This window comes from Phyllostomus hastatus, unplaced genomic scaffold (genome assembly GCF_019186645.2).
Source record: "Phyllostomus hastatus isolate PE091 unplaced genomic scaffold, TTU_PhHast_1.1 phas_contig_551, whole genome shotgun sequence".
Lineage (NCBI taxonomy): Eukaryota > Metazoa > Chordata > Mammalia > Chiroptera > Phyllostomidae > Phyllostomus > Phyllostomus hastatus.
In genome coordinates, this window is record NW_025333909.1 from 8,939,446 (window position 1) to 8,963,353 (window position 23,908).

Consider the following 23,908-nt stretch of genomic DNA (forward strand, 5'->3'; position numbering starts at 1 on the left):
TCCTTCACCTGCTTTTTCATGTTGCCTCCTAGAGGGCCCTAGCACACAAGAGATGCTCAATGAAAAACTGCTGAATGGATTTTAATCCTATCTTCAGGTACAATCAAAGCATAATGTGCTTATTGAAAGGCCCAACCTTATTCACCTCAATACCAAAAGCCTACTTCTTGCTACCTTACTAGTTACTTTTCTGTCTCTCTTCCTTACACAAGTTATAATTAAATTCGCTGTGGTTGAAAACAAAAATATCACTGGTAAAATATTTATAGAGTACATAATTTTCTTTAGTCTGAATCTGAACAAAATATTCAAATTGTCTATAAAGATAACAATGGATGTGTGTGAAGATGACCCAACACCATGAGGAACCTTAAGAATCATAAAGAAAATTCTAAAAGTATAATTACCTAGTTGATTAACTCTTACTGTTACATTGGTAATCAATGTAGAGAAATTCTCAGCTAATTATGGTATTCACTTAACAAGAATGCCCCAGTCCCCAATTCAGGATGAATAGGATTGTCTGGTATTTAACAGAAAATATCTCGACTACAAGAATACCACATATGTTATTTTGCCAGTTCATCCTGAAAAATCCGTAATTATTAGTGTGATAGCGTGAAGAAACTCTGAATGTAAAAAGTGATCCCTTAAGATACCCCTTTCTACTACTAAGATCTGTGAGTACAATGTACCACTAACTTCAGGTAAGCACAAATTAGGTGGCAAAACTCATTTATTGACAAAATAAAGGAACGCAAGGGACTCATACTTCACAGCTCAAACCATATGGCCCTTAGTGCGTTGACTGGCAAGTTGAGTTTCATTAAATCTTACAGGAAGATAATTAAACCTGCTGCCTGTGAGTTCTGACACGAGTCTCCAGGAGCGCTGCTAATAGTGGGCTGGAGCCTAGATGGCCTTTATTACTGCCCAGCGTGTTTCCGGCCGTGCACGCAGAGCGTGCATTTCATGAAAATTCCAGGTCAGTGGAGGGCTTTCACTAAATACAAGTTGGGGAAAATGAATAATGCAATAAGTTATAGGAAAGAAATTTCATATAGTTTGAAGCTTTGAAGAGAGACCATGAGGGAGATGAAAAGTTGACAGAGGCTGAAGATAAATGCTCTAGATACAAGGGAGTTATCAGGCTTTGACCTTAAAACCCTCCAAGAGATATATAATTGCTTCATCTTTCATTGAGGTCAGCTGGAAGGCAGTGATATGGCTGGAAAAATAATGCATAGGAAGGGAAGTACACAATTGTCACAAAACATTAAAGTTGGGGAGGTTGGCTAGAAATATAATCAATTGGGCAGAAGTAGAATTGGTTATCTGTAAAACAGCTCATTTTATTCATTTAAACGGGGTGAAGGACTAGATGGTAAGAGGTAATCTAGAAAAGGAGCTTGGGAGAATTAAACTGTGGTTAAGTACAGGACAAACAAGGGAGACAGGTGGAAATCAGCAAATAAAAGCAGCAAATAAAAGCAGCAAATGGTCCACGGACGCCTGCCGTGCTTAGGCAGAGGAAAGTGTTTCAGTAGGACAGCAGAGTAGGATGGGACCGAAAGAAGGAGACTGTCGCAACCTTGGCTGAGTCTAGACGCAACAAATACAAAAAGGAATTAAGATGAGGGATTTGACTTTTCAGTCCAACAACTGCTTAACACCCTTTCCAGCTACCAACAGCACGACGATGGGGCTTCCACAGAGGACTGCACAGAGAAGAATAGCACTCAGCCACGAGAAATGGAGATACACTGCCATTTGCAGCAACATGGACGGACCTTGATGATATTACACCAAGTGAAATCGGTCAGACAGAAAAGGCTAAGAACCACATGACGTCACTCATGTGGGATAGAACGCTGAAACTCGCAGACACAGACAGCAGTGTGGTGGGGACCAGAGGGAGAGGGGTGGGGGCAATCCAGGGTAAACGGGGTCAAATCTACGGTGACGGAAGAGGATCTGACTGTGGGTGCTGGGCACACAGTGCAATCCACAGACCACGTATCACAGAAACGCCCACTTCAAACCCGTGTGACCTTATCAACCAATGTGACTGCGGTAACTTTAATGAAAAAGAACACCTATATGGGGAATTTCTATCGGATGATACCACACTGCAGGCATTTCAAAATCCAGTAGCAATGAGACGATTGCTTCAGGTCACATGAAAAGTACCGATTTCCTGGGTAAAATTAAAGACCACTTAGGACAGGTCACATACTGCTCACTGAGTGCTTTGAAGGATATTCTGAAGAACGGTGATAAATGGTAATGGAAAACAATACAATCAAAAAGTTTAAAAAAGATTCAATGCCCTGGCTGGCGTAGCTCAGTGGATTGAGCGCGGGCTGCAAACCAAAGTGTCGCAGGTTCGATTCCCAGCCAGGACACATGCCTGGGTTGCAGGCCACGGCCCCCACCAACCGCACATTGATGTTTCTCTCTCTCTCTGTCTCCCTCCATTCCCTCTTTAAAAAAAAATAAAATCTAAAAAAAAAAAGAATCAGAAGAATCTAAAGCGTTAAAAGTTTAAGAACATATTAAAAAAAAAAAGATTGAATGCATATTGGAATCGTGAGCAACCACTAATTTCCTCACCTGCAGAATCAGGTTCGTTAAACATCAACCATTTGGAATTCCTTTGGACTAGGAAGTAGGGAAGGGTTTCGAGGGCTGTGATGTTCTTAAAGAAGCCTTGGCGGTAGGGGCTCTTGGAAGTATTAGTGGAACTACTTCTTAAGACAGAGCACATGCCAACAGCTCCGGCTGATACTTCAAACGTGAAAAAGTAAACAAGAGAGGTAATAGAGGGAAAATCTCCGCAACCCAACTGGAATTTCTCAGACGCAATGGCAAAGAACTGTCATATTTGAGAAGAAAATATTATCTTTTTAAAGTTTTCTAAATTTAATCTGTATTGTATTTTTTTCCATTACCATTTAGCCCCCTTATACTCCCTCTCCCCAGCAATCCCCACACTGCTGTCCAGGTCCACGAGTCCTTTTTCCTCTGAGCTCAGTCCCTCCACCCCCTCACATTATCTTTTTTAAATCCTAACCTGAGGATATGTTTCCTGACTTGTGAGAGAGAGAGTAAAATCAATGAGAGAGAGAAAGAAAAAAAAGAGAGAAAAGACGAGAAGAAAAAAAGAAGAGAAACATTGACTAGATGCCGCTTGTACACACCCTAACCGGGGATCGAACCCACAATCTGGCTTATGTGCCCTGACCAGGAATCAAACCCACAGCCTTTTGGTATACGGGATGGTGCCCCAACCTATTGAGCCACCCGGCCAGGGCAAGAAGATCATCTTTTACAAGAAATAAACTTCCTTGTCCGGTGAATAGGCTGACTGTCGCAAAGGCTTATGAAGTACAGTGCCACACAGAACAGAGACCTCAAATAAAAAGAAAAAAAAAAGCTCAAACAAAGCTATTCCTTGGGCACACATTTTACAACAAAATACTTACAGTGCCCTAAAGCATAAGGTTTGATATCATTGTCAAACGATCAAAACATAACGATAAAAGCCATCGATCTGTAACAGAGGGGCTTTTGCTGCGGAGAGGAATGTGCTGCAATGCGGTAAAAGTTCCTGCTGCTCTGAAGTTCCTTCTTCCCTGTTCAGGCAGGAAAATGAATTGAGTTCTCTTCTCCAGGTGACTTTGTCTCTCTGACCTGCCATGGCCCAGTGCTCACTTTATCTGGTGATTCATTTTCAATAACTCCAACAGTATTTGTTCTGACATTTTAATTAAAATATGACCACTACCTCATCCCGATGATAAAAAGGCCTATGTGTCAGTGAAAAGTAGCTTTTCAGTGCCTCGGTGCACCTGAGGACCCCTCTGAGCTCGCAGTTCTCACCGCAGAATTTCGCTCAGGCCCTAAACAATACATCACTTCAAATGGGATCACTTTCAACATTAAGATTAATGTTTAAAAATCGAAAATGCCTAGAGGATGCTGAGGAATGAACATGCAACTTCTCTGACTTGATTTTTTAAAAAAGGAAATGAAAAGCATTTAAAAGGTGAAGAACAATGATACAGGAGTCAAATTAAGTGTATTATCTGTAACTACCCCACATTAAAAATAAACAAAAAGTATTAAAAATTTCAGAAACAAAGAAGGGAGTCAGAGCTTTTGTAAGCAAACTAATTAAAACCAAGGATAAAATTATGGCCCCAAATTAGGCTTAGGAATATTATCACGTACCATAACTTTGCAATCAAATGTTTAACAATAATCTAAACATTTATATGAGATTTCCCAATGAAGAAAGGACAAATACAAAACCAATTAAATTCCAAACTAAAGTGAACTGAAGTTTTAGATTGTAGAATTCTATTCAGGCAGCTCAAAAAGCAGTTACTGATTTATATTGCTATTAGCTCCAGAGACGAGCACTTTGTTTTCTTATGGAAATATAAATGACCATCGACACACTATCTCTGCCAAAGAAGACATAAACAAGACGGACTAAAAGGAAATAATATGTAGGAGTTCTGAACAAAAGTAACATCCAAAGAAAATGAAGATATATGAGTTATTGAAGAAACTCGCTATAATTCCAGTGGACATGAAAATCATGCTCACTTCATATAAACGAGTGTCTGACAGGCTGTGTTTTAATCACGTATACACAGAATACACTACAATCTGCTCCATTCACAACTACAAGAGCTATCCTATGATGCAGGGAGGTAAGTGTAAAAATCTGTGGTTAAGAGCATTTTCCCACCATGAACAAGTAGCAGAGTGGTGTAACTCTTCTGAGACCTAAATATTTATCAGGTCACTAACATGTTATATTTAAAGGACAGCAATTAGGAAGCACCTACTACATTTGTCAATTAACATTTTCACCTTCTCTCAGTTGAACCAATGTTTTTTTTTTTTTTTCATAAACGAGGACCATATTTTCTGGTAAAGAAATAGATACTCTTTAAACAACATGTACAAAAGAAAGAAAAGTAAAAAATGAAAAAAAAATTCTGTATTCTTGCCCAAATTGAGATTTCCTGGCAGTCTTTTTTTCTGTGCGCATGGATAGGTACACATATAAATGTACAACCTTTGCACTTATATACATTGTGTGTGATGTCAATTTTCCTTTACCATTATAGAGGGAATATTTTCCCATTTTTAGGAAAAGAGCGTGCTCCTTCATCCTAGGAAAACATGTAAGCATCACTGCTGAACACTTCACATTTCAGTTCAGACTGCATAACCTTCACAGGATACTTAAAAGGAGTGCAGTGGTTACGTTATCGGTCATCATGAATATTGCTTATGATCATTGTTCTTACCGATGTCCGTTTCCGTATCTGGAGTAAACAATTTCTGCACAACTGGTTCCAAATCTTCTCTTGCTGTTTTAGAAGATGCACAAGTCAAATGAACCAGATCTGTTTTAAAAAAAATAATAGTTTGAGTTCCTGCTTCTCGAGAATTTCACTGTGTACTCAGATTCAAGGCACTAAGCTGGGGAGCAAGGCACGGCTCCTGACTTCAGGGTTTATAATCTAGAAAAACCGTAACAATATGTTGTCCTTGTTAACTCAACAGCTAAAACATAGGTTAACTAACAACCATGATAGAACACACGAAGGCCCAAGAAGTAGCAATTGGTGGTTCGTGTTGTAAAAACCAACACAGTAAAAAAGCTTAGGAAAGCATATATTCATGCAAAGAACTGAACTAATCCTTGTACTGTTCCCAAAAAGTGGTGATAAAGGATTGCTGAGGAAAATAACTGTGTAAAAAGGACTGAAAGTATTTATTTATGTACAGAACACTTCACATCCATCAGACAGAAGAAACCATTGATACAAACTTTACTGATAAGTTACCAACAAATCATCTATTCATTATAGGGTTCTCTGAGAAACTTTTTTGGGGAACACTGTTGGCTTAGTCTGAATAATATATATACTTGAAAGTCCATAAAATGGCCCAAGGTAAAAGAGTCTACAGTATTTTCAGGAATTCCAAATCACTTCCTTTTGCATTTATAAAATCATGGGTCTTGGACCTCAGAGAATATTTGGGTTAGGGAATATCATGTACCAAAAATAGCCCTTCACAGAAGTGAGTACTGTAGCCTAATGCGTTTAGAATTCCTAAAGGTGTACACACACAGGTAAAGGGAGGAGGAAAAGTTCTATGTACTGAAACAAAGGACTAAGGAGATCCCTAAAGGGCTGAAATTCTTACGGTCCCAGAAAGGGCTTGGGAGGCATGGAATTATGGCAGAAAGAATATATCCGAGAACCGTATATACTGAGAAATTCCTTCCCCCAAAACACCATTACAAAAATGCACCCGCTTTTTTTGTAAAAGTTTATTTCACACTGCTAGACTTGTTTTTACAACCCCAGGAAGGTATTTCAAAGTCTATCATGAGCACCAACATCAAAATAGAAAACTTGTTCTTAAAACTCATTCCACATTAAACCATTCTATATATATCTAAGCATAAATGGAGGGACTCTTAATAACCATGTGTGCTGAAATCCAATGGTGGGACGGTACTAGTTAATTCAAAAGGCATAATAACTTGCACAACAACGTGATTCCTAATTAAATTAAAGTTTTCAAGTGCTAGATAACTTTGGTGAGAGAGAGCTGAAACTCTCCAGATGCTGAATACAGAACTGCAAAGACAGAAATGTCTGATACAACACTCAAGAGAAACTGTGCTGTCTCCTCATCTCACGGTTTCATAAAACACCAACGATCATGTCAAAGTTCTCAGTGTCCCAGTTCTTTCCTATTCAATTAATGCAGACTAGGGAAAAAGAAGATAAACAGTAATATAAATAAGTATAGAGCTCTGGCTGGCATAGCTCAGTGGATTGAGTGCGGGCTGTTAACCAAAGTGTCGCAGGTTCGATTCCCAGTCAGGGCACATGCTTGGGTTGCAGGCCACGGCCCCCAGCAACCACACATTGATGTTTCTCTTTCTCCCTCCCTTCCCTCTCTAAAAATAAATAAATAAAATCTTTAAAAAAGATACAGGGGAGAGAGAAGGGGAAGGACAATTTTGAGGGAACTATGACTAGTTATGTTTTGGAATTGAGGAATCTATAATAATGGCCTGGGTTGCAGGCCATGTGTCCTTTCTGTTTCCTACAGTACGGCAGAGTGCAGTTGGAGGAGTGCTAGCAAGCATTTCTAGTAGTGAGTCACAGACCCATCAGGTACTTAAAAGATTTTTATAGCATTTCTTTTTAAAACAAAAAAAGATTTTACTTATTTTTAGAGAGAGGGGAAGGGAGAAAGAGAGGGAGAGAAACATCAATGTGTGGCTGCATCTCACACGCCCCCTACTGGGGACCTGGCCCATAACCCAGGCACGTGCCCCGACTGGGAATTGAACCGGCGACCCTCTGGTTCGCAAGCCAGCACTAAATCCACTGAGCCACAGCATCAGGGCAAGTTGGTTACTTTTAAACACAAGAGAAGTGGGATTTCTACTCAGAATTTGTACAACAACGAGCACATTCCAAAGGGACCCAAATGACCCGTGTAATGTATAGCAGCAGAATGACACAGTAGCGGATGGTGACGCAGATCCGGTATGGCCGGCTCTCTGTCTGTACTTGCCGAGTTGGTCTGTCTCTCTGGCCTCAGCATCCTTATGATTCAATGGAAGCGGTGGAGTGAGCTCATCTACCAGACCTCTTCCTGCCTCTGGAGTCGTATTATTCTAACTTCTTAATCATCGGCCATGATTTTCTCAATGAAGACGAATTGGAAACCAAAAGCCTGTGGCATCACAAATCCAAGTAAACACTTGCCGAGGACAGTAGGGAATCTGTTCCTCAAGCTTCTGAGATTATCGCACTCAGCGGCCACTCACTCCATGCAAGCAGCCATAAATTGTTCTAAATGCATTTAAAGAAACTTTACATACGGGCTAGTCGGCAAATGCGTATTGTTGTACAACCTAACTAGGAATGCAAAATGGATATATATAGAGATCAATGTCGCTCATAACTTGTATTTCCTATAGGTATAAAGGCCGAATGTGACTTACGTAATGTGGTCCACGTAAGAATACAAGACTGTGTCAGTAAGATAGAAACACATTTTCTTTACGGTGCCAAGAGAGGAACTGAGTTTGATGACATGTGGGTACACGAGTGGGTTTCTGAATCCACCCATGAAAAAATTCCAGAGTAACTCCAGAGGCAGCTTGTGCTTGCTCAACAGAATGTAATGAAAAACACCTTTGAATGTCAACTAGAGATCATGGGTAATAATAGCTTTACTTGTAAAATCAAATCTGTGCATCATGAAACTACTAATAAAAATAATTTATATCGTCACATTTTCGAAAAAAACAAATACAAGAGAACAGGCACCAATGATTGTTTTAGATCATTATCTAAAGTCATTTTTATGAAAAGTAAATAACATTTTCTTTATAGGGTCATAAAAGCAGAAAACATTATATAAACCAGTACATACATAAAATTCTTGATTATTCATTCTTTTATACATATGTGTATATATACTCACATTATATATTCAGGAATATATAATGATATCATGAATAATATCCTATAACATCAAATCCCAGAATAAAACAGCTGTTACTGATAAATTATTATTTATAGAAAAGATTTCAAACTGTCTAGAATATGAGAAAATACTATAAAGTGCGTGAACTAAATGTGAAATAGAAGGACTGGAGAGATAATGTTTTGCTCATTTACAAATGATTTTAAAAGAAAAGAAATCCTATATTAGATTCATTTAGGACAGACGAAAATATAAATAGAAAAGAGATATCAGGTATGTTCTGAAAGACGAACTGTGTGAGTGAAACCAATGACTTCATTTTTGGAAAACACAATAAATAAATTTCAAATATTTAAAAACCTCCATAACTTGAGTCACATAACCTGAGCAGAGGGAAACTTCAAATGATTTAGGATTTAAAAGTATAACCTTACTATTTTGAAAAAGAAAAATAACTAGGCTAACTTAGGGTTGCTTGGGAAAGCCTCGCACAAATGGCTAACAATCATTTCCTATTGGTGTACCAAAATACCAGCTTAACCCACACTGACGTCTTTCACGTACAACCACGAGCTAGGAGGTGCGCCCCAGACAGCCCCTAAAAAAGGCATTTCAGCACTTAAAGCAGATGTTATAAACGCCCATAGGCTACCACAACCACAAGCTCAGAACTTGGGTCTGATCGTATGGCATGCAATTTCATCAAGTTTGGCTACCTTGTTTTCTGGCCCTCTGCAGATAAGAAACAGCAAATGCGGCGGGGAGGGAGTCCAGTGAAAAGTGTTGTCAAGAAAGAACATTCTGACAGCTGCATGAGAACAGCTGGAAGACGACATATAAAATGTAGATGCAAGAAATGATCAAAGCACAGTGGTATGGGGTCATTTAGCATAGAGCAGATAGGCCTAAACGCCTCCATAGGCCTCAGCGCAAGGGCATCACGGGATGACAATGGTATATGATAACTAATGCTCACTGTATCTGTCAGCTGTAAGAAAAGGTTAAAATATGCTCCATACGCTCAGTACACAATGACAAGGAAGTCTGTGAGACATGCTAGAAAGAGAATTATTTTTAAAAAAAACTAAAAAATTTAGCCCCCAAAGAATACATTTCAGCTACCTGAAGAATGCATCTGGCAAGACTACAGTATACTATGGGTGCTAAATAAATGATGTATCACTCACCGGTGTTTACATGCTAAGGGGTATTTCCAACTGGCTTTCAAGCCTCTCCCAATTAAGCCTCAATTGTACTATAATTAAGAACTCATTCAACAAATCATCTAAAACAGTTTTATTTTGAACAAATGGTATTTCCAGTTTTCTTAGAAGGCATTTCTGCTAGGCATTCCTGGTCTGTTTGCAGGTGAGAAATCTGTTTTTGGAGCAGGAAATTATTCTTTTTTTTTTTTTTTAGTCAAAAGGATGTGCATTTTATTTTGTCGACATTGCAAATAGCCTTCCACAGAAGTTGTACCCGTTCCCATTGTCAAAAAAATGTATGATATTGCTCGTTTCCTCATGCGCCTCTACCCAGCAGTCACTCCAGCCAGACAAGGAGCCAAGTACACTCCTCAGCCGTTTCCCTCTGAACCTCATCGACTACATCTCATTGGGGCATAAGTGAACGCTGCAGAATCTTCTGCATTCTGCATTCTTGCCACACCCTCCTGGATTCTGGTCCTGCTGTAGTTTACTAACGGTCCTTTCGCTGACAGTCCTGACCCAGTGACACTCAGATCAGTCATTTTCCTCCTAGCTTTAAGAGCTCCTATTTAAGCCCTAGCTGGCGTAGCTCAGGGGATTGAGTGCGGGCTGCAAAGCAAAGTGTCGCAGGTTCGATTCCCAGTCAGGGCACATGCCTGGGTCGCAGGCCATAACCCTTAGCAACCGCACATTGATGTCTCTCTCTCTCTGTCTTCCTCTCCCCACTCTCTCTCTTCCCTCTCTAAAAATAAATAAATAAAATCTTAAAAAAAAAAGAAGTCAGCTTCTTATCTGACTTCTTGCAAAAAAAAAAAAAAAGTGCTCCTATTTAGCCCTCTCTTGAAAAGCTTTGAATTATCCAGTGTTTGTCAAAGTCTTCCATCAAAATCCCCTAACGGGCAAAGTCAACATAGACTGCAAGTTCATAACTTCTTTGAAATCTTTGTTTTATCTTAAAAATCATGGACAAAACCAAGGCAGGGGGTGGCAGGGAGAGAGGGAGGTGGGTTTGGCTGGAGTGGGGGGAGTGGTGGGAGGTAAATGCAGACAACTGTAATTGAACAACAATAAAATAATTAAAGAAACCCAAATATATAATTGAGTGGGGTGGACAATCCACATGACTTTCAAGGTAAAACAAAGATTTCAAAGAAATTATTCTGAAATAAATCACTGGCTCAGTTCAGCATGACATGTCTCCAAAGGGAACCCACCCATGTTCTGGAATACAGCTCTATGGCTCCCAGAGTTATCTTGAACTGGTGATTCTTTTAAAGTGACACTAGCATTGATTGGGTATCAGCAAATGCTAAACACTGTTCACATGAATTTGATCCCAGTAATAATCCTCAGGTAGGTACTATCATTATCCCTACGTTATATGTTACAGACAGGGACAGTGAGACAGAGAGAGTAAGTGCCTTGCCTAAGATCAGGCAGCTAGTACGTAAAAGGGCTGAGATTGTCAACTACCACACAACGAGGCATACTTAGGATGCATCTTGTTAAGTCAACTAGTTGCCTTGTAAGTACCTTTCGTATATATCAACCCCATGTCTTAGAAAGGTAAACTTCAGTTACATACTCATGGAGTTACAAATTCTAAATCAAGCCCAATCTGCTGCTGTGGCTCAGTGGATTGAGCACCAGCCTGCGAACCAAAGGGTCACCGGTTCAATTCCCAGTGAGGGCACACGCCTGGGTTGCAGGTCAGGTCCCCAGTAGGGGGCGCTCAAGAGGCAACCACATACTGATGTTGCTCCCCTCTCTTCCCCTCTCTCTAAAAATAAATAAATAAAATCTTTAAAAAAACAAATCAAGCCAAATCTAAGGCAACACGACATACATGAACAGTCATTAAAGAGACTAAAAAGTGAAAGAGAACTTACAGTATTTTAATATCATAAGGACATTCTTGGCCACATACTTAATTTTAAGGCTACAGTGCAGCATTTGCATAGCATAGCATGAAAATAAAAACTCTAAAGTGTGTGATTTGTAAAAAGGAAAATTAAAAATTGTTGAAAAAGTGAAAATATTCAATTATAGATTCTATCTTATTACGTGATGCCTAAACCCTTAACATAAGGTTTTCTTTAACAAAGACTGAAAATGAATTTGATATGCTTCACTGAATGCAACACAGCAGCGGAAAGCGATTTCACATACAGTACTGTAGGACTGGTCTACCCTGCACTACACTGTAAAAGGTCACACTTTTCCACCCTGTTCTCAGTGGGAAGAAAGTAAAAGCTGGTGCTGACTCAAGAATGGATGAATTCACTAGTGAAGTCATCTGGTCCTGCATTTTTATTTTGTGGGAGGTTTTCTGCTGGGCATTTCCATTTCCTCAAAAAACTAAGAATAGTTAGCACATGAGCCAGCAATCCCTCTTCTGGGTATCTACCCGAACAACTTGAAAACATTTAGTTACAAAGATACATGCGCCCCAGGGTTCACTGCAGCATTATTCACGGTGGCCGAGACATGGAGACAACTGAAGTGTCCTCTGAGAGACGATGCATAAAGCAGATGCGGTACATGTATGTAGTGGAATACTGCTCAGCCACAAGAAAGGATGAAATACTGCCATTTGTGACATGGATGGACCTTGAGGATATTTTGCTAAGAGAGGTAAGTCAGACAGAAGAAGCTAAGAGCCATATGATTTCACTGATATGCGGGATATAAACATGAAGGTAACAAATGAACAGACCAGAAAAACCAAACTCGCAGACACAGACAGCAGTGTGGTGGGGACCAAAGGGAAGGGGGCGGGGGCAGTCCAGGGTAAACGGGGTGAAGTCTATGGTGACGGAAGATGAATTGACTTTGGGCGGTGGGCACACAGTGTAACATACAGACCATGTGTCATACAAATGTGCGCTTTGATACCTACATGACCATGTGAACCAACGTCACCCACTACATTTAGTTTAAAAAAGAATGGAAGAATTGGAGCAGGAGATACTGAACAGAGATAAAGATCAACTGAGTATCAGAATCAGTCAACAAGTGCATGCTCGTTGCGTGCTTGGAAAGTAACATCAAATCTCCATTAGATAAGAGCAGAGTACCTATGAAAATTTAGATCTGTCATTTCTCAAACTTCAGCGGTATAAAATACCTTTGAAATCAGTAACATCTGTAAAAGGAATATGTTGATCTTTACATATATAGATTGCAATGCTAGTGAACACTAGACTTCACTAGATTTAACCCAGTATTTAAAAATAAAAAGACTTCACATCTACTGCCATACCACCTTGAATGCACCCGATCTCATCTAAAAATAAAAAGACTTCAATTTTTACTAAAGCATTCCCATCTTTTTCTAAAAGTCCTAATTTTGCAATGAGTATGTCTAAGAGCAAGCTAATTTGCTCATGAATAAGTATATCTTTAAAATGCACTGCGTTGTTAAACAACTAAATTATAAATCACCAAATTTCACATCATTTACTCTCTATAAATTTCATTGCATTACCTGTAAGGAACGGGTACAGACACAAAATCTCAATGGCATATATTTTGACTACGTTTGATTTATTCAGGTATAACTGCATTCGTTACAGTGGTTGCCAACATTTATCTCCGAGTGGTTTTTCCAACAGGAAGAACAATGAGTCCCGGATTTCATCATTACAAGCTCAGTTCTTAGGGCAAGTGAAGGGATCTGGTTCCACTCAGCGGGCAGTCCTGATTACCTGCCTGCCATTCATGCAATGGGACCAAAGTCTAGATGCATCTGTCTACTTAAGTAATTGTTTGAAGGGAAAATAAGTCTCCATAAAAACGACTTCATCATTAAAAAATGCCAAACTTAAACAGTATTTAGAATGTATTCTTCCTAAATACTATACTTAATTTTTTGATTTCTAAAAACCATGACCACAAGGATGATTATTAACAGCTCAACACTATGGTAAGTATAAATATGAGTATACATATGAAAAATCTACAGCACAGCTAATTGACATATAGAAAAAAGAACATTCGGATAGAATAGTAAAAATATCTGTCCAAAATCATAATAGGAGACAAATTCTGAAAGTTTTTCAAATATGAGTAATTCAAATTCTATATGCTCCTCTCTCCAAAGGTGGGTTCTTACACCCTAAATATTCAGCATTTTCAGTTTCTGGTGCTTGACCACAGAAATTATGAAATTTTTCTGTGATGCAATCATTAGGTAAATATAAAAATCCTGTTGTGTTAAGGATACACTTCATTGCAAATAAAGGGGAAAATACAAAACTTAAAAGAGACTTAGAAGTTCAAATAGTTAGGCACGAGAATGATTGTGTAGCACTGTAAGTTTCCAAAGAAGAAAATAAATGAGCAGAGAACAGGTTAGGGTACAGAAAATAAACACATTGCATATTCTTTTTTTCCCCCCACTAACTTGAAACAGAAAAACTAAAATCGAGAGAATGGGAAGGGTTGTTTAAAGCCTTCTGTGATATGATCAGACTAGCTGTGTTTCAGAAGACAGGGAAGTTAATTACCAAAGGCAGCACAACACCTGACTGGCTGTCACATTAATGGCTCTCAATTAGGGCGGGCGCATTAAGGGCTTTTAACGTCCGGGTTACAAATGACTCCAAAAAGTCTGTGAACAAGCACAAAGTATAAGAAAAGGAGGAAGGAAAAAAAAGTAGCCAAACTGTATTTAAGTAATGAAAGCAAGCCAATGACATAAATGTCAGTTTCTATCTCAATGTACTTTTTAAATCTTGTTATATATTATAATCAAGAATTAGCTTTATTATAACTTTTCTAGGACTTTTTGTTTTTTTCTATTCATTGTTGTTCCATTACAGCTGTGCTCATTTTCCTCCCATTACTGTCTCCCGCCCTCCCCTCCCCCATCTTCCACATTCAATCCTCCCCCCCCTCCCATTGTCTTTGTCCACGTGCCCTTTACCCAAGTTCCTTGACTCTTCCCCTTCTTTTCCCCCTTTGTCCCCCTCCCTCCTCCCCTCTGGTCACTGTCACTGTGTTCTTTATTTCCATGTCTCTGTTTCTAGTTTTCTGAGATGTCTGTTTTGCTGATTAGGTTCTACTCATAGGTGAGATCATATGGTATTCTCATCTCCAAAATATATAAAGAACTCACAGGACTCCAAACCAGGATGACAAACAGTTCAATTAAAAAGCAGGCAAAGGACCTGGAACAGACACTTCTCCACGGAGGACATGCAAAAGGCCCAGAGACATATGAAAGGATGCTCAGTATCACTAGCCATCCCAGAGATGCAGATTAAAGCAACAATGAAATACCACTTCACACCAGTCAGAATGGCCATCATAAAGCAACAAACAACAAGTGTTGGAGAGGTAGTGGAGAAAAGGGGACCCCAGTGCACTGTTGGTGGGACTGCAGACTGGGGCAGCCACTGTGGAAAGCAGTATGGAACTTCCTCAGGAAACTAAAAATGGAACTGCCTTTTGACCCAGCAATTCCACTGCTGGGACTCTATCCTAAGAATACTAAAACACAAATCCAAAAGAACCTTTGCACCCCAATGTTCATAGCAGCACCATTTACAATAGCCAAGTGCTGGAAGCAACCTAGATGCCCATCAGTGAATGAGTGGATCAAAAAACTTTGGTCCATTTACACAATGGAATACTATGCAGCAGAGAAAAAGAAGGAGCTCCTACCCTTTGCAACAGCATGGATGGAGCTGGAAAGCATTAAGCTAAGTGAAACAAGCCAGGTGGTGAAAGACAAATACCTTCGCTAGGACTTTTTAAATAATGCATGTTATCAAAGGTAGAAAGCATACAAGATTTAAAAGTAAAAGAATTTCACTTCCTCTCTACACCAAGGCAAAAATATAAATAATAAATAATAAATTCAAACTTTTCTCCTCCAGTCAACCTTCCAGGTTTAAGCTGTATGACTAGGACTACAAAACCAAAGCCAGTCCATCTGTATATAGTGCATATGTTGTATTTGTACATTGATTGAGCTATAGCAATGATCAGCAAGATTTTATTGTGAAGAAGTGAAAAGGCCGGAGTTGGAGAAGTCATTAGAAGAATAAAATCTTAGCCCTTTTGCTTAAAATAAATGTCACGTTATCAAACATATCTACAGAACAGGTGCTTTTTTTTCACATGCACGCAAAATCAGGACAATGAGAGATTTCAAATTGTATGGGATCTTTACAAATCCTTTAGTCTGACTTCCTGTTTTTTGTAACTGATATGTAATTGACATACAATACTATACTGATTTCAGGTACACAACATCATGATTCAACATTTGTATACTCTGTGTAACGGTCATCACAAAGAGTCAGTGCAGTTATCCTCTGTCACCACAGACAATTCCTGTGAGTAATTGCTGTAAGTTACATCTCCATGAGTTATCTCAAAACTGGAGGCTTGTACTTCTCACCTTGACGTCCCTGACCTGTCTCACCCACTCCCCAACCACCCTCCCTCCTGGCAACCACCAATCTGTTCTCTGTGTCTATGAGTCGGGTTGTTTCATTTGTTTGCTAGTTTCATTTGTTAGATTTTACATAAGTGAAATCAGATGGCATCGTCTTTCTCGGGCTAATTTCATTTAGCCTCATGTTTTCCAGGTCCATCCTTGTTGTGGCAAATGACGAGATTACATCCCTCTTTATTGGTGAGTAATATCCCATTGTGTGTATATAGGCACCCAACGCATTTTCTGTACCTATTCACCCATCAGTGGATACTTACTTTGTTACCATATCTCAGCTATTGCGATGAACATAAGGGTGCATGTATCTTTTTGAATTAGTGTTTTAGTTTTTCTTCAGCTAAACACCTAGAAGTGAAATTGGTAGATCATATGGTTGTTCTTTTTTTAATCTTTTGAGGTAACTCTATCCTGTTTTCCACAGTGGCTGCACCAGTCTACATTCCCACCAACAGTGCACTAAGGTTCCCTTTTCCCCACAACCTCACCAGCACTTGTTGTTTGTTGATTTATTAATGACGGCCATTCTGACACGTGTGAGATGGTACTTCATTAGGTTTTGATTTGCATTTCCCTGATATTTAATGATGTTAAACATCTTTTTATGTGCCTCTTGTTTATCTGTGTGTCTTCTTTAGAGAAATTATTCAGATGATCTGCCCATTTTTTAATCAGATCGATTGTTTTTTTTCCGAGTTATGTGAGTTCTTTTTTAAAAAAAGATTTTATTTACTTATTTTTAGAGAGGGGGGAAAGGAGGGGAGAGAGAGGGGGAGGGGGGGAGGGAGAGAGAGAGAGAGAGAGAGAGAGAGAGAGAGAGAGAGAGAGAGAGAGAGACACATCAATGTGTGGTTGCTGGGGGCTGTGGCTTGCAACCCAGGCATGTGCCCTGACTGGGAATCGAACCTGCGACACCTTGGTTCACAGCCCGTGCTCAATCCACTGAGCTACGCCAGCCAGGACTGTGAGTTCTTTATATTTTGGCTCTTAACCCCTTATCGGGGGTTATGCTTTGTGCCTGTTCCCAGACTTTCAAAACTCATTTGTAATTTAGACATTGAAAGTCTTTAGTAGTGTCCTCTCCCTCCACTCCCATCTCATGACTTTCCTTTTCATCTTGGTGATGGTTTCTTTCACTTTAATTTGATACGGTCCAGTTTGTTTATCTTTGCCTTTGTTGCCTTTGCCTTTGAAGTCATATAAAAAAAGTGGTAAGAGTGCCGCACAGAGCTTACTGCTATGTTTTCATGTAGCCATTCTATGGTTTCAGGTCTTACATTCAAATCTTTGATGCACTGTGAGTTAATTTTTGTGTATGGTGTAAGATAGAGGTCATTTTCCAACATCATTTCTTGAAAAGAATGCCCTTTCCCCATTGCATAGTCTTGTCTCATTGGTTGTAAATTCACTGATCATAGATGCACATCGGAAGTGAGTCTTTTACAAGCACCATACACATTGGTCTTGTTTTTTATTCATTCAACGACTCTATGTCTTTTCATGGGTGAATTTAAGCCATTTACATTTAAAATAATTATTGATAGATATGCACTTATTGCCATTTCGTTCATTGTTTCCTGGGCATTTTATAGTTCTTTCTGTTCCTTCCTTTTTCTCTTGCTTTTTTCCCCAAGGGGGTGGAGTTGGGAGGCGGAATGGCGAGTCAGGTCTGTTGCCACTGGTTGAGTAATGTGTCCACGGCACGTGGGGGTCAGAGGGCAGTAACAAGGCACTCCTCCTGGCCAGGGTGGGAGCAGCGGAGGCTGGGTGGAGGCCTTCGCAACCATCCCTCAGCAGTAATGAGGCAGACGCCCGAGCCTGAGCTGCCAGCCGAGGCCGAGTGGGGAACCAGGACTTCCAGCACCACCGTGGAGGGACCGTGACAAGACAATCCCTCCTCTCCCCTCCATACCAGTGTCAGGAAAGGCTTGCTCAAACAGGGTGACATCTACGTCCCATTATAACCTAACAAAAGAACTGAGCGTCATCCCCAAATTACTCATTATGTGAAGCACCAGGACGACTTCACTTTAATGAGAAAAGACAATTCAAAGATGCCAGTGTGACACAGCTTTTGGAGTTACCTGGAGATTGAAAACAACCATCCTAAAAATGCGCCAATGAGCAATTACAAACATGCCCGACCGGATTACTCTTCCACTTCTCACAATTCTTAACAGCAGTTTGAGTAAAACAATATTAAATTTCCAGACAAATAATTCTAGCTGACGATAGTACGTTTCCCTCCTGTGAGTCTCTACAGTTTACAGTTTATTGGTATTTATCTCCTACTCACACTCTGTCTTTTACAGTTACTTTTGTGTTTGTCTTAACTGTCCCCCTACACTGTGAGTCCTGAAGCCCAGGGCGCAGTCCACATGCATCCCCAGCTATCCTGAAATGTGCACTGTACTCAGTTCATCCGTCTCATTCCATTAGGTGTGCAAGAAGATTGTGAGCACTTCCGATCAGGCATGTTAACCTCTGCCTCTTCGGAATCCCCGTAAGGACACAGTTGAGGCCCAGGCACAGTGTCAGCTAGTGTATGCTTGCTGACTTGTGCTTACTGAAACATCTCTAAGGAAAATGCTGCAGAAGGCATAATATCTGATGGCGCTGAAGACAAATTTTCATGTATATAGGAAAAAGCACAGATAAAGGAGTCTCTAACTTTAGTCTCATTAAAAAGGAGGACTTATATACATGGTAGAAGTTCGATAATGGGATTAAGAAGTCTAAGGAAAAGTCAACAACAAAAGTAGCAGCGAAGAAAATAAATGTTCTCAAACTATATCTCCAATAAGCTTAAGAAAAACTACAGACCAAATTGGAAAGTCTCAGAAATTCTTTCACCAGAGAATGTAACAATAGTGCCTGTGAGGATTTAGCCACAGAAACGTTTAGAAGGGGAAGCTATGAACTGACTTACTGTATGAACATACGCTGTGTGAACAAAAATGGTGGGAAAAAATATATATGGATTGAATAAAATAATTTAAATTAAAAGTAAATACATAAATAAATATATATACGGCAAAACTGTATAAACACAACCCTGACAACCGCAACAATAACAGCCCTCTTGACTGTCTAAACACACACAAAAGACAAAGAAGCAGACTGCTGCGCTTACATGTGCCTTTCATGCATGTCATTGTTGAAGAACATAACTCAATGACCCGGACGGCGGAAGTTCCTGCTTCCTCCGGCGGCACTGTCAGGATGGAAATCTAAAATGCAGAAATACAATGAGACACAGCTGTTAGATCTCATTTTCATTTCTCCTATCTTTAGAGTATAGGTAACATCCAAACTGTCTTTTCTCAAGCGCTCATTGACCGTTGAAAAAATTTAGCGGGTAAGGATTTTGAGAGCAGCATTGCCTGCTCATAACATGCACATGAGTCCCAGCGTCTGATTTCTGCACTGATTATATATTTCTATATCACATGTGGTGCATTAATATAATCAATAGATAATAATATTTTTATTATTAATAATAGAAATAGATAATGTTCTTTTTAAAAAGATTTTGTTTATTTATTTTCAGAGAGAGGGGAAGAGAATGAGAGAGGGAGAGGAACAGCAATGTGTGATTATCTCTCATGCGCCCCCTACTGGGGACCTGGCCCACATCCCAGGCACGTGCCCTGACTGGGAATCGAACCGGTGGCCCTTTGGTTCACAGGCCGGCACTCAATCCACTGAGCCACACCAGCCAGGGCTCAAAAAATTCTTAATATCTACTAAGTTGTTCATTTACTTTCAAAGGATACAATTATGACTTATTACTTCTGAATTATGTGCACATTGTTGTTTGACATCAGATCATATTAAATCAATTTTGATTACTTATAACTAAAATAGCAGTTACAAAATAGAATAAAAGTTTTAAATGTTACAAATTCCAAAGATATTAAGACAAGCAAAATAGTGTCAACACGTACACCCAAGTATAGCCAAATATACTCCAAAATATTTCAAAATGAATGGCTTCAAGTTAATTTGTACATTCCATTAATAAAACGAGAAACTCCGAATTAAAAGCAAAATGGAAAATTATTATTAAGTAATGTTTACTGATATACAATGTGCTGTCCTAAGCATTACTGATATGATACATGGCTTTTTATTTAAAAGAGTTAACTTTTTAAAAGATTTATTTATTTATGTATTTATTTATTTATTTATAGAGAGGAGAAGGGAAGGAGAAAGAGAGGGAGAGAAACACCAATGTGTGGTTGCCTATCAAACACCCTATTGGAGGCCTGGCCCGCAACCCAGGCATGTGCCCTCACTGGGGATCGAACCAGTGAGCATTTGGTTCACAGGCCGGCACTCCATCCACTGAGCCACACCAGCCAGGACTCAAAGACTTTAAATGAGCATCTGTTCAATAATTTCAACCTAACCTTCACCCTGAGGAAATACCAGTACGTGCTCTCACTTGGGAAATACTTGCCAAAAGGGAAGCCCCACTTGGACTTTGCCCTGCGTGTATTAGGCTTCGGTTCAGCCTGGTAATGTCAGGCTGACAGCTCGCAAAAGCAATGCCTACAAGTTCTCAACACACATTCTTTTGATAACCATGATGATCCAACTATCATATTACTTGTAGTGCATTTGAGGGCTTACGGTTTCTCAAAAACAGCGTTCTCCATATTCCTCTTAACTCTCTTTGCTGCTGTCCAAGACAGAAAATGCACTTTAGCATTAAAGAGAAAGGAGGCACTAAAATATGTATTTAGTGTTGTGCTATCATGATCAAATGGTTATGACTAAAACATGAAAGGTCTCTTCAAGAGCGCAAAAGCATGTGACACTTCTTTTGTTTCCTACAATGATCATCTCTAATTTTCTACAATTGGGATATAATCAGGAACCCCCTCCCATAGCACCTGCCACCTCCTGGACTCTGAGAAAACAACATCGGACACAAAAAGAAAGGCCGAGCCGATGTATATTTTAGACTGACCGCTCTGACTGATGTGCGGAGGATGGATTTGAAAGAGAAAAGATGAGAGGCAGGGCAACCAGTTGTTTGTTTGTTTGTTTGTGTGTGTGTTTATGTTTTTTTTTTTACTTTACTGGGGTGACATTGGTTAATAAAGCCATATAAATTTCAAGTGTACAATTCAATAATACATCAACTCTATATATTGTATTGCATGCTGACCACTCAAAGTCAAGTCTCCTGTCACCACTTACCCCCCTTTACCCTTTACTACCCACACCCCCTTTCCCTCTGGTAACCACCGCACTGCTGCCTGTGTCTATGTATGGTTTTTTTCCCTTCTTTTTTTTAAAGATTTTATTCATTTTTTTTTTAGAGAGGGAAGGGAGGGAGAAAGAGAGAGAGAGAGAAACATCCATGTGCGGTTGCTGGGGGTCGTGGCCTGCAACCTAGGCATATACCCTGACTGGGAATCGAACCTGCGACACTTTGGTTTGCAGCCCGTGCTCAATCCACTGAGCTACGCCACCCAGGGCTGGTTTTTTTTCTTCTTAACCCCTTCATCTTTTTCACCCAGCCTTCCCAACCTCCATCCCTGACAGCTGGAAGTCTGCTCTATGTGCCTATGATTCTGTCTCTATTTCATTTGTTAGTTTATTTTGTTCATTAGATTCCACATATAAGTGACATTTAGAAGGCAGAGGTGATATTTCAAAAACAGGAGCAGTGAGCATAGGGACCGAAATAACTGGCTGAAATGACAGATTGAAGCAACTCTAAGAAGTACACGCACAGAGCCTGGAGGCTTGCGAGATGTCAGAGGCGGGAGGAGGAAAGTCCTGTAACAGTGTCGGAGCTATTCATGCAGGTACTGAGCACGGGATGCAGAGTTTGGGGGCAAGGCGGCGAGTTCCACGCTGCATGTGTTCGGTTTGAAGGCTCTAGGACAGATGTCCCCCAGGAAAGTCAGCCTGAGGGCCCACACTCCTGGGAGATAGATAAGTCCTCGTCACCAACATTTATGCAGAGCTGAAGTCACGCAGAGTACATGGAGCCAGGCAGCAAGGAGATACAGCGAGAGCTCCTGTGGACGGACGCAAGAACTCTCGGGAGCCCCAAGATTTCCAAGGAGGGCAGAGCCCACCAAGGATGTAGAGGGGTTAACCCGAGTTATGAGAAACAGGAGACCAGGAGGGCACAGTGTCATGGAAGCCACAAGCACAAGATTTCAAGAGAAAGGGAATAAGCAGCATGGTCGAATATATCAGAAAAGAGCTACTAACATCATAAATCAAAAAGAGTCCAGTGGCCCTCACTATTATGAAGTAATTAATCAAGTTAGCAAGCCAAACGTGGCAGAAACGTGAGGGTAGGAGCCATGCTGGTCTACAAATGAATGAGAGGTAATGAGCTGCAGGCAGAAAATCGAGACAGTAACTGGACAATGTAAATAGCAGCTGGGGGGAGATTGGATACCCGCTAGAGATGGAATGGAGTCAAGGGGACATTTGATTGCTCATGGAACAGAAAAGGCTAGGACACGTACAGGGGTGGAGGGGTAAATGTGAGTAGTGGGCAGAGGTTGCAGATGCAAGAGAGAAAGCGGGGTGCTGGAACGGGATGTCAAGGGTCCCTATGTTTAATAGGTGGCCTCGCTTTTCTCAGTGAAGTGGGGGGGTGTTGAGAAGTCTAAGGGGAAGAAGTGTGGGTAACACAGTGAAAGCCTGGATTAGGCACGGGGTGGGGGAGGAGAGGAGGCTGGCACAAGGCCGTGGAGGAACTAACTGGTGGTCGGTACCACCGTGCAGCTCAACCAGGTGGGTGCTCCTGACACCGTGGTCGTGCTCGTCCGTCTGGCTGTGGGGTTTTCTCCAGAAGCCTTCGGGGGCCCAGACGGACATTCCAGACTCATCCAAGTGATGGCATTTCCCCATGTGGCTACATGGGAACTGAAGGAGTTGGCTGAAGGGCGGTTCTGAAGGTCTACCATGGGATCTAGACCGTGGGGAAAGGAATAGAGCACAAGGGAGCCGGTAACGTGGGAGGAAACAGAGGCGATGAGGCACTATAGTTTTCTTAATGGGCCAACACCCGGGCTAGGTGGGGGGAAGAGAATGAAAGCTAGAAGGACAGGAGCAGATTAACGCCGCTGTCAACCCATGACCTCCAGACTCAACTGGGACATTAGTGCTCATGAGAGCACTAATAGCCATGTGGCCATGAGATAGGTCACTCTTCAAGTCTTCACAGTGATTATGTGGCATCTTTCCCTGAGCTCTGACCATCCTCAGTCTCGCACCTCCATTCTCTGGAGATGACCTCACCCTGTGATTTTAGAGTCAATGGAGCCCTGGCTGGTGTAGCTCAGTGGATTGAGCGCAGGCTGGGAACCAAAGTGTCCCAGGTTCGATTCCCAGTCAGGGTACATGTCTGGGTTGCAGGCCACAACCCCCAGCAACCGCACATGGATGTTTCTCTCTCTCTCTCTCTCTCTCCCTCCCTCCCTCCCTCCCTTCCCTCCCTAAAGATAAATAAATAAAATCTTAAAAAAAAAAAAAGAGTCAATGGAACCCACCAGACGGGAACTCCCGACCATGTAAACCGTGCTGCATTCACCCTCTTATTTAAAGGTGTCTCATCCCATCCAACAGTGGCACCTTTACCTCCTTCTGAACCCCATTTCTCCTGGCCTGTACCTTGATGTTGCTGCAAGTTCCCTCCTTTTCTCCTGGGTAA

At 40.7% G+C, this 23,908-nt stretch overlaps 1 protein-coding gene across 1 annotated transcript in view; it reads right to left on the reverse strand.

Moving 5' to 3' along the window:
• CHM (CHM Rab escort protein) overlaps window positions 1–23,908 on the reverse strand; it is a 144,152-nt gene that overhangs the window by 6,176 nt on the left and 114,068 nt on the right. Inside the window, exons 12-13 of the mRNA XM_045847467.1 lie at window positions 19,352–19,448; window positions 5,328–5,426 (exon numbers count right to left, since the gene is read on the reverse strand). Coding sequence (XP_045703423.1) covers window positions 5,328–5,426; window positions 19,352–19,448 — 196 coding nt within the window. The remainder of the gene's footprint in view (window positions 1–5,327; window positions 5,427–19,351; window positions 19,449–23,908) is intronic.